The sequence below is a fragment of the Mustelus asterias genome, chromosome 12, assembly GCF_964213995.1.
Source record: "Mustelus asterias chromosome 12, sMusAst1.hap1.1, whole genome shotgun sequence".
Lineage (NCBI taxonomy): Eukaryota > Metazoa > Chordata > Chondrichthyes > Carcharhiniformes > Triakidae > Mustelus > Mustelus asterias.
This window is the reverse complement of record NC_135812.1, coordinates 45,486,293-45,498,478: the sequence shown is the minus strand read 5'-3', so window position 1 is coordinate 45,498,478 and position 12,186 is coordinate 45,486,293. Positions and strand designations below refer to the sequence as shown.

Here is a 12,186-nt window from a genome sequence, read left to right as displayed (position 1 = left end):
GAGCTGAACTTTCAAGCCTAGATCCTCTCCTTTACAGACCACTGACTAAAATCACCCTAACATAGCCTGCGTCACTTCAGTTTCAGTCTTTCTGCTCCTGAAATTGTCATCCATGCTATTTTGTTTCCAGATTCAACCAATGTTCTCCTCATTGGCCTTTTACCCTTTACTCCCTGTAAACTTGAGCTCATCCAAACCTCCCATGCTGTCCATATATTATTCTGCAGCAAACTCTGACTCATTGCTCCTGTTCTTATTGGCCAACGTTGACTCTCCTAACTCCTTTGCCTCCAATTAAAAGAAAAATTGCAGGTGTGTTTAAATTCTTGTATGACTTGGCCTCACCCTCCAGCCCTGCAACAAGATTTTGCATTTGTATAGCACCTTTAATGTCATAAAAGAATGCCACAGAAATCTGTTTCTCTATCTCTAGCCTTTTGTGCAACCTCCACCCTTCCTCCCATCCTGATCATTGGTGACTACAACTGTCCAACTCATGCTCTGGAATACTCTCCCCAAACCCCTGTTTTTCCACCTCATTTTGCTTCTTTAAAAACCACCTCCTTGATTTAGTTCACCCTTCCTCATAGCTCCATCTTTAGTGAAGCTTATTTTTCTTCTCAGTTCTGTGAAACACCTGGGGACATTCTTATATTGAAGCAGCTATATAAATACTTGTTAATTATGGGTTTCTGCTGTACTTGCAGCTGAGTCTAAATCTACTTTAAGCCCTTCACTGTTTTCATGACATAAGACTTGTGTTAAAAGTTTGTTTAAAAGCCATTGCAGAATCATCGAATCCCTACAGTACAGAAGGGGGCCATTTGGCCCATTGGGTTTGTACTGACCATATCCTACCCAGGCCCTATCCCCCTAACCTCACACATTTACCCTGCTAATCCCCCTGACACTAGGGTCCATTTAGTATGGCCAATCAACCTAACCAGCACATCTTTGGACTGTGGGAGGAAACTGGAGCACCCGGAGGAAACCCACGCAGGGGAGAAAGTGCAAACTCCACACAGGCAGTGACCCAAGGCCGGAATTGGATCTGGGTTCCTAGCGCTGTGAGGCAGCAGTGCTAACCACTGTGCCACCGTACTGTCCATCGTAGACCTGAAATTCCTTCTCGTGTATATAATTCAACTGTTTCTTGAAAATTATTATTGATTCTTGTTATTTCAGGAAGTGCATCTCAGATTGCAAGTATCAAGAAGATACTTTGGCGTGAATATGGTGATGAGGTTGACCTTGTCAAAGGCTATAGAGAGATTATGGAAGAAACAAAGGATATAAGTTGTGACAAATAAATATAGCCTGTCCAGCAATGACCACAGTGCAGTGCCCAGAACAGGGGACCCAAAGGCAAAATACGTTTTGTGGAACCACGTATGGTAGGCACTACTGACACATAGCCAAAGCAAATTCGGGACTGGGAATTAAACATTGCAGGGTACAACATATTTTAAAAAGGGAGGAAGCACAGTATAACATAAAAGGCAGTAGAAAAATATGACAGACATTTGCAGGACAAGTTTGTTAAAAGGCTAGTATTTACTCTTGGTGTTACCTACATGAAGTATAGTTCTGATGAGAGCCTATATTATATCTTTGTAAAACAAGCCCCAATATGAATTATCTGGAATGCTTCAGTTCACCACCTGTACTACTTTGAGGTGTTAATTTTTTTTATGGGTTGGTTGCAGTCTGGTACCAGTTAGAGGTTATGAAATTTGGTAGAAGGTTGCTAATATTGGGATCGTACTTTCAAAACTTTTTGGCAATGTACCTTTTATAAGCTGTATATTGATACAGACCAGAAGACATTTCTTTCAATAGTTTTCTCTGTTCCATTGTCCTTGTCAAGTTTTATAGCAAGTATTCCTGTGGATAAACATATTCGTACGAAACAAACAGAAGGAAGAAGAGGTGAATATATTTTTGCAACAAGTTTTCACAATCTGGGATGCACTTCCTGAAATAATGGGAATCAATAATAGATTTTTAGAGACAATTCCTTCTTATACATAAGAAGGAATTTCAGGTCTATGATGAAAGTGTAGAGGAGTGTGCCTGACTAAATAGATCTTAACCATTTACATTTATGTAGCTAGCACCTTTAACATTGTAAAACATCTCAGGGCAGTTCACAGGAGCATAATCAAACAACATTTAATCTGAGCCAGGTTAAGGGATATTAGGGCAGGTGAGGTAAGTTTACGAAGCATCTTAAAAGAGAGGCAGAGATTTAGGGAGGGCTTTCCATAGTTTGAGGCTTAGACAGCTGAAAATGCTGTTTGAAACATTGTAGAGTGGTTAAAATCAGGAATGTGCAAGAAGCTAGAGTCGAAGGGGCACAGATATCCTGGAATGTGGGGGTGGAGGAGATTACAGAGACTGGGAGCAAGAACATGAAAGAATTGTAAAAACCAAGATGAAAATTTTAATCTTGAGGCATTGCTTAACCAGAAGCCAATGTAGGTCAGGAAGCACAGGATGATGGGTGGAATGGTCTTGGTGTGAGTTCGGTGAAAGCTAGCAGAGTTTTCAGGGAGCTTAAATTTATTGAGCATGAAAAATGGCAGGCTGGTTAGGAGTGTGTTGGAATAGACCAATCTAGAGATAACTAAAGACATGGATGAGGCTTTCAGCAGCTGGCATTGCACGTGGGCCAGAAAGCCTCTGTGCTGTTTGGCTCTACAATATAATTGTATTGTTAAATATTTGGATACTGTAAGAAGTCTCTCAATGCCAGGTTAAAGTCCAACAGGTTTATTTGGAATCACGAGCTTTCGGAGCGCTGCTCCTTCATCAGGTGAGTGTGAATCACTCACCTGATGAAGGAGCAGCGCACCGAAAGTTCATGATTCCAAATAAACCTGATGGACTTTAACCTGATGCTGTGAGACTTTTTACTGTGCCCACCCCAGTCCAATGCTGGCAGCTCCACGTCATAAATATTTGGATGCCACTTCTGGATTAAAAACAACTGCTGTGGTGTGAATGCCTTCATGATTCAAGTATCAGTGCACAGACAGTTCTGGTATCCAGGACAACTGTTTTAATTAGGGGTGAGTGAAGTCGATCGTAGCTGCTTGTTCCTGTTCACCTACGGGACATCTTTTCGGTAGGCTGCCTTTGTGACAGTAACAAGTATAATTGGCTTGCTTTCACATCTGTTCCTCCAGCTGATGTTGAGAGGGTGGGACCAATTGAGTACGCGGTACGGTCCAGAATATAGCTAGCGGAGTAAAAGCAGCAGGTTAGCTTCCTTTTTGCTATGTTGTATTTTTAAAAATTTCATTGTGTGTATGCCTGGCCTCACTTCTGAAACTGAGAAGGCAAACATATGGCTTGCGGCCAGCAGGAAATCATAGAATCCCTACACTGCAGAAAGAGGCCATCTGGCCCATCGGGTCTGCACCGACCACAATCCCACCCAGGCCCTACCCCCTTATCCCTACACATTTACCCGCTAATCCCTCTAACCTATGCATCTCAGGACACTAAGGGGCAATTTTTAGCATGGCCAATCAACCTAACCCGCACATCTTTAGACTGTGGGAGGAAACCGGAGCACCCGGAGGAAACCCACGCAAACACGAGGAGAATGTGCAAACTCCACACAGACAGTGACCCAAGCCGGGAATCGAACCCAGGTCCCTGGAGCTGTGAAGCAGCAGTGCTACCGTGCCACTCCATGTTTGCCTTCCCCAGATTACTAGATTTTTGTCAGGCAAGAGTCACGGGAGCAATGCTTATATATGGAGTTAAGATACAGATCAGACATACTCTAACTGAATGGTCTAACCCTGTTCCTTTACTGCAGGGATGAATGCTGATTAGATTCCTACTATGCTCAGTTCCCATAAGCTGAGCAGGCAGGTGTGAGGGGGAGGCTGTGTAGTACAGTTGTAAGTGAGAATTCCAGATTTCCCCAACTCTGTTTGAAGCAGTGTTTCCTGACATTAGGCCTCAATGCCGTGGCTCTTTCTTTATGCTCCTTTGTTTGGACTCCACCTGAGGATAGAGTTTCTCTCTATTCTATCAGCTCCATTAATTATCACTCAATTAGAATCCTTCTATCTCCAATAATCAAGGGGACACAGCTGTGGGGTATGCAGCCAATCCTCACAAATTAACCAGCTCTTTTAGTCCTGGTATCATTCTGCTGAATCTGTACTGCATCTGCTCCAGTGGCATTTTATTACTGAGCTGCATTTATCCAGAAGTTCATTTTAACTCATTATTTTCTTTAGTAATGTACACATTTCTTTAGTGCAGTTTAAAGTTTAAACTTCCTTGACTGATTAAACCAGCTAATCTATTTTTGTAGCATGCAGACTTGAATTTCAAGTAATTGACTTTAATTCTGTTGAAATGGTTGGGAAGTGGAGCTATGTGAATGTGTGGGTTAATTGGATCAACTGAAAGCGATCATTTTCTGTGCTTTGTTCTGCAAAGCTTTTAGTCTGCATGGGTAGACAAGATTATAGAGAATGTTTACCAGAGAACAAATACCTATCTTCCCTAGTGGAAAATAGAAATGTCAGTTAAGTGTGCAGAACTTAATTTGCATCCTTTCATAGAGGGGTGTATATGTGTACAATAGTTTTGAGATTTACAATCTATGTTTGACATATTAAACATTGAATTTGTATCAAGAGGTGCATACAAACATAGTGCTGACAATGAATGGAAGAAGTTGAAAGGAAGCATGAGAAAAGCTGCAAAGAAAGCCCAGACCCAAACAAAGCTGGTTGTGTCACAGCTTGGTATGGCTCCTCTCTGCCCAAGACTGCAAGAAACTACAAAAGGTCGTGAATGTAGCCCAATCCATGACACAAACCAGCCTCCCATCCATTGACTCTGTCTACACTTCCCGCTGCCTCAGCAAAGCAGCCAGCATAATTAAGGACCCCACACACCCAGACATTCTCTCTTCCATTGGGGAAAAAGATACAAAAGTCTGAGGTCATGTACCAACCGACTCCAGAACAGCTTCTTCCTTGCTGCCATCAGACCTTTGAATGGACCTACCTTGCATGATGTCGATCTTTCTCGACACCCTAGCCATGACTGTCGCACTACATTCTGCACCCTCTCCTTTCCTTCTCTATGAACAGTATGCTTTGCCTGTATCATGTGCAAGAAACAATACTTTTCACTCTATACTAATGTAGGTGACAATAATAAATCAAATCAAAAGCAAAAAATGAAAGCGATCATGGATGACTTGAGAAATTCTTGACCCTAATGAGTAAAAGAAATTTAAAAACAAAGATATAGTGAAGTACAATCACATCGACAGAAATTATAATGAAATGTGAAATTGCAGAGGAAGGTGCTGGAATGGAAAACCTGATGCAGGGGATCAGGTGGACGCTAACATAAAATGTTGGACAGATATGATAAAAGAGAGAGATGACAGGTGTTGTTTGATGAAAGTGGAGTTGCGAGATGGGAAGGAAATATGTGAGCTAGAACATAACAGGAGGAGACCACCTGACATTGACAATTTACATGGATAGAAATTATGATAGAAATGGATATATCTACAAAGATGATTCAGGCTTTTAATTAAGTTGACATAAAAGTTATCATGATCTTTGGAACAATACTTGCAATACATGTGTAATAACTAATGGCATGAACAACTAACTATTTTTGATCAGCTGCCAAAGAAACCAGGGCAAATAACTGCACATTCGATTGAACACTTAAGTCTAACAAGTCATATGCTCAAAATCCTGCTGAGGGTAATCCCTCTTAGAAACAGAAATATAATTGAAAAAGAAGCCAGTGAAACACAAAGTGGCTTTATATCTGGCAAAGGAACTCGGGAAGGGATCTTTAGCATGGGAACTATCTGTGAGTGATGCTGAGAGATGGATAAAAATGTGTACCTTCGTTTCATACACTAAGGAAGCACTTGTGTGAATCATGAAAAATGAACATAGGAATGAATGGGAAAGGCCTAAGACTGATATGAAATTTGTATTGGAATATAAGAATAGAAAAGACAATGGCCCAGATCTTCCATTTCACAGATGTATGCTAGAGGTACCCTGGAGATGTGCAAGAGAACTCCTTGGAAGTCCCTAGGCAAGGACTGCACCGATTACTTTGTGTTCCATCCTTCCTTGTGTCAAAGTGGTTGGCTATAGACAATGTAATTACAACCAACAAATCAGCATATGGCCAGTTGTGGGACTTCGGTTGCATTGTGTAGGAATTTGAGATTAAAAGTTGAGCATATCAGCAAGAGCATACGTGTGTATGACTGACTGATCAGGCCAGTCATTCATACGCAACAAGATTAGTGCTAGAGATATAAAGAAAACCTGAGTGTACTATGTTGGACTTGGATATAGAAAATGCTGGAAATTGCACTGTGTTGGCAATTGAAGGTGCAAAATTGATGGCTGCTTTAAATTGGAACTCTACGTTAGAACTTACCAGTTCCAAATCGATGGCTTAATTGCCAGCACCAACAAAGCTGTTTAACTGGTCCGCTATCTCAATTAAAAGCAAAATACTGCAGATGCTGGAATCTGAAACAAAAACTGAAAAATGCTGGAAAAACCCAGCAGGCCTGGCAGCATCTGTGGTTTGTTCTCTAGTGTTAAAGGTGCATATATTATAGAAACAAGTTCATAACTGTTAAGCTTTAATATGATGGGCGTGATACACATTAATAGAGCCTTACAGCACAGATCGAGTCTGGAACTGCCCCTAAGAGCATATCGCTGACCATCTATCTCAAAAATTCAGTGAGTTATGGTTATGCACTTAACATTTGTGGCCTTTCTCCTCGATATCTGTTCTTTGAACAAATTTATGTTGCCATTTGCTGAAATATGTAGAGAACTTTATCTTCGTGCGGGAGTAAAAACCTCTCTCACTGCAGAGTTGCATGGTAAGTTCAGTGACTGGTGCAAGAGTGCAGTGGATCTGCTCTGTGCTGTTTAATGGCAGGCAAGAGGTGTCACTGGTGCATATTTAGTATGAAGGAAGAGAACTGTAACCCTTCCATGGAGTCCAGGACTCGATCTTGCGTAGTTTGTGAAAATAGCTAGTGGAGGTTAAAAAGTTTCGAACCTGGTTCCTGTTGACTCCTCTATTGGGCCTAACATGATTGCTGAGGGCTGGCAAAGTCATAGAGTCCCTACAGTGCAGGAGGAGACCATTCAGCCCATCGAGCCTGCACAATCACACCCGGGCCCTATCCCCTTAAACCCACGTATTTACCTTGATGATCCACCTGAAACTAAGGATCAATTTAGCATGGCCAATCCACCTAACCCGCACAAATAAAGATACCAAATAAACCTGTTGGAAAAATATTTTGTAAATTGAGTTTGTGTCTTTATATGCCCTGTTTGTGAACAGAACTCCCACTTACCTGATAAAGGGGCAGCGCTCTGAAAGCTAGTGGCTTGTGCTACTAAATAAACCTGTTGGACTTTAACCTGGTGTTGTGAGACTACTTACAATCTAAAAGCAGTCAGACCCTTCAGAATTCAGCTTTGCTTTGATCTCAGTATTGTCTCTGGTGGATTTTTAAGTGTTTTTACTAAGGCTAATGGAAGTGCAGGAAAGTGTTTTCGTATATGTTTGGATATTGTTGTCATTTTGATATGTGTTTTTGTGTTTAGAAATCACATTAGACTCCTTTGAATCAAGTGTGTAATGTAATACGTTCACATGATCCAGACATTTCGGTTCTGACACTGTGGCCAGTTTTTCCTTAGAAGTGCTGATGAGCAAGTCTTAGTCTGAGTTTAGTGATGATGCCCCTGTCACTGAGTCAAAAGCCCTACTCTAAGGACTTTAGATAAGCCATGCTGATACGTCTATACAAATATATAACATCTATATATACAGAGGGAGCTTTGCATTATCAGTTAATACGCTAAATTGTTCAGGTGGACATAAAGGATCCCATGGCATTATTGAAAGGTGAGTAGTGAGTACGCTTGTTGTCTTGGTTAGCATTCTTCCCTCAATCAGCCTTAAAATACGCTATTTGGCCATTATCTCATTGCCATCTATAGATCTTTGTATGCAAATTGATTGCCACGTTCATCTACATATGAACAGTGACTGCAGTTCAAAAGGAATTAACTAGCCGTAAAGTGTTTTCCCAAGGATATGCAGGGTTCTGTAAAAATGCAAGTTTGTTTATTCTTTCAGGTTTTAAATTACAATGCAAAGTGGTTCCGGTGCCTCTGATAATGCTGTTACCACATTATAGGGTTGCTTCAGTAGTGTTCTTACTGCCAGGAAATTATTTAAATTATGGTACAGGAGAGCTGACCGGGTGATCACATCTGTGCTTTCGATTGGGAGCTACTCACATTTGTATGGACTTGCCCCAGTTTATACAAAATTAACAAGTTAACAGGTAAACTGAGGGCCAAGCAGCTAGTTGCGATTGAGTGACAATGAATGGAGGTTAGTTTATTATCTTGTTCAAACATGGCTTGGTGCATGGATATGCAAGGAATCTTTTCCATTGTGCCTTCAAAAATTGAGCTTGGAATGGAAATGTGAAGCAATATAAAAGTTATACCAACGCTTAGCAGTGGCCTAAATCAGGACTACATTAGAGACACTTGAAAGGTAATAATGCCTGGATTTATGATCAGCGGTGAAGTGACAGTGCTTGCTGCCAACCTGGAAGAAAACTGGCCACAAAGATCTCAAACTCCCAACATTACTTGGGCATCAGATTTGGGGCAGTCTGACATACAGCAACAATGATGTTATTGACAGTTTAAGAAGTCTCACAACACCAGGTTAAAGTCCAACAGGTTTATTTGGTAGCAAAAGCCACTAGCTTTCGGAGTGCTGCTCCTTCGTCAGTTAAGACTTACCTGACGAAGTAAGGTAAGTAAGACTTACCTGACGAAGGGGCAGCGCTCCGAAAGCTAGTGGCTTTTGCTACCAAATAAACCTGTTGGACTTTAACCTGGTGTTGTGAGACTTCTTACTGTGTTTACCCGAGTGCAACGCCGGCATCTCCACATCATTGACAGTTTAAGCAGCTAATCACAATGAAGAAATCTCAGATAACAAATCAGGAAGTAAAAACACTGGTTATCCTTCATATTTTTGTTATTTTACAAAGAAGGAAATGAAGATTGGGGCATATACATGGGATTGGGGCAAAGCTAAATTATCAAAAATTGTTTTAAAAATCTGTGGAATTTTTATCAATGCCAAAATTAGTTTTTTCAGTACCAGAAAGGTTGATCAGTAATTATGATTGTGTGCTATTAATACCTAGTTAAACCTCATTCACTAAGACATAACTTTTCGAGTGTTTTTACAGTGACATCAATGTAGCAAATTGAAATTAACGTTAAATCCGGCTTCCTAAAGATTTTCATCTGTGACGACTTCAACCCTGTGGCAGAATTGGGAATCACATCAAGTTCTGGATTTCTGTGTTTAACTGCACAAGTGCAGAAGTTGCTATCAGTTTCGCAGTTGTAATGAAAACAAACCTTGACAGTTCCTCCTCCATTATAACCACAGAATTAAGGCCAATGTTTGTTGCTCTTTATGGAAGCCATTATTAATTCCAGACAAATGTGGAGAAAAAGAAATGTCAAGTGTTATGTTTGGCTGCAGTTTCAGCTAAAATGTTGGCTAGAGTTTGATGCTGACCATTTTTTAAGAAGGCTCCTTTTTTTCTTTAGGTGCTGGCAGAGCTGAAGGAGTATGCCACCGAGGTTGATGTTGACTTTGTGCGGAAAGCAGTCCGTGCCATTGGCCGCTGTGCCATCAAAGTTGAGGTAAGTGAGGCTGTGGTTTTGAAAATTCTGCTACTGCTGAAAAAAAATATTGCAGTCTCGCCAAACTTCAATGAGCCTGCAAGTCTGATGACTTGTGCAAGTTTTTAAATCCCCTATTGAGGCAGGAGTCTTAGATGCATTAAATTTTCTTTAGCATGGCAGGGTTTGCGTGTGTGCGTGCATGCAGTGAGGACCAAAATGCAAATTGCAGGACACAGGATAGTATTGCAACACAGTATTAGACTCCTGGCATTTAATGGCGAATAATCAGAACTATAATCCATGCTGTAAATGAACTCGCCACCTTAACTGTGAGCACTACAAGTTGTAAATGATCAAAGGAAAAGTGGACCACCTATGAACTTTGTGGATGAGTGACTACTCAATTTTAGTACGGCTGAAAGCTGTGTGGATATCCCAAATTTGAGCATGTCACAGTTTGCATTTTTATAAAGCAAAACATTGAAATGCTGATGATGGTATTTAATTACTGAGACATGATTTTACACATCTGCATAAGGCAATGTGATACTAATTAACTTTCAGTGATTTGATTTGATTTATTATTGTCACATGTATTAGTATACAGTGAAAAGTATTGTTTCTTGCTTGCTATACAGATAAAGCATACCGTTCATAGAGAAGGAAATGAGAGAGTGCAGAATGTAGTGTTACCGTCATAGCTAGGGTGTAGAGAAAGATCAACTTAATGCGAGGTAGGTCCATTCAAAAGTCTGACAACATCAGGGAAGAAGCTGTTCTTGAGTTGGTTGGTACGTGACCTCAGACTTTTGTATCTTTTTCCCGACGGAAGAAGGTGGAAGAGAGAATGTCCAGGGTGCGTGGGATCCTTAATTATGCTGGCTGCTTTTCCGAGGCAGCAGAAAGTGTAGACAGAGTCAATAGATGGGAGACTGGTTTGTGTGATGGATTGAGCTATGTTCATGACCTTTTGTAGTTCCTTGCGGTCTTGGGCAGAGCAGGAACCATAGCAAGCTGTGATACAACCAGAAAGAATGTTTTCTGTGTTGCATCTGTAAAAGTTGGTGAGAGTCGTAGCTGACATGCCAAATTCCTTAGTCTCCTGAGAAAGTAGAGGCGTTGATGGGCTTTCTTAACTATAGTGTTGGCATGGGGGGGACCAGGACAAGTTGTTGGTGATCTGGACACCTAAAACCTTGAAGCCCTTGACCCTTTCTACTTCGTTCCCATTGATGTAGACCTAAGGAGAAAACACCCATTAAACTAAGGAGCTATGACTACACTGTGATTTTGAATCTCAAATACCCAGTCGTGGTTTGAGAGCTGATCAGCACAATTCAGGGCTGATTCTTTTAGTTTCTGCAAAATCCCTTTGTTCCCTGCTCTGTCCTGAAGATCCCAGCTGATGCTAGGGTGCAGGTGTCAGTGGGCTTTCATAGTCTCATCCAAGTTGCCATTGTTAGGGCATCTCAGCCAACCCCTATCCTGATCTCACCTGTAACTCTTCTGCATTGCGTCACTGAAAATTTGACCATACATGCAGATCTATTGGAGGATAATAAAGGAGAAAGCTAATTTATATTAAAACTGTTTTCCTTATCACTTTCTAAACCTGCACTTCTTAAATTTTATTTGTTTGGCTTCCCACTAAATGCTAAGGGCCATCCTGACTAATGGAGTTGTTTGGATTCATTTTTGGAAAATCAGTTCTGATACGCGATCTGCTCTATCCCAGCAATCTGCCGAACGTTGTGTCAGCACACTGCTTGATCTCATCCAGACCAAAGTGAATTATGTCGTTCAGGAGGCTATTGTGGTCATAAGGGATATATTCCGCAAGTATCCCAACAAGTAAGTGGGGCAACAGATTGTGTGGGGAGCTGGGGCATGAATTATAGAATAAGGATGTTGCCAGAAGTGCTTGGCAGATGCTTACAGTATTCTATGCTGTGAGTACAACCTCCATGTCTACTGTATCAGGCCTGATTCCTAGTTGTTTAAAATGGGCTTATGGTAATTTTTTCCTTTAATTGAGTCATTATGGCACAGAGGAAGGTCATTCAGCCCACCAAGTCCATGCCGGCTCCTTAGAGAGCAATCCAGTCAGTCTCTGTGCATCCCTGTAGCCCTGCAAGTTTATTTCCCTCAAGTGCACAACCAAACACCTTTTAAAATCATCTATGTATTTGCATTTCTGTGCTGGCATGGGCCAAAATTAGTGCAGCTACCAGGAAAGTGGTGGTCAGGAGAATAATGGGGATAAGGTTTAGCACCCGTCTTTGTTCTACAATGTATGTATTTTACAGGTACTTTTGTTTTATTTTATGAACAACCTTATTTTAATCAAATTCATATTAATATTTGTTATGGTGCACCTTATTTCATCAAGTTCACCATCAGT

General features: G+C 41.0%; 1 protein-coding gene across 2 annotated transcripts in view; it reads left to right on the top strand.

The window, feature by feature from the left end:
- The window catches only part of ap2b1 (adaptor related protein complex 2 subunit beta 1), a 290,885-nt gene that overhangs the window by 74,075 nt on the left and 204,624 nt on the right, over positions 1-12,186 (top strand). For both annotated transcript variants that reach the window (XM_078225148.1, XM_078225149.1), the window contains exons 9-10: positions 9,708-9,803; positions 11,521-11,636. In XM_078225148.1, the coding sequence (XP_078081274.1) occupies positions 9,708-9,803; positions 11,521-11,636 (212 nt within the window). The remainder of the gene's footprint in view (positions 1-9,707; positions 9,804-11,520; positions 11,637-12,186) is intronic.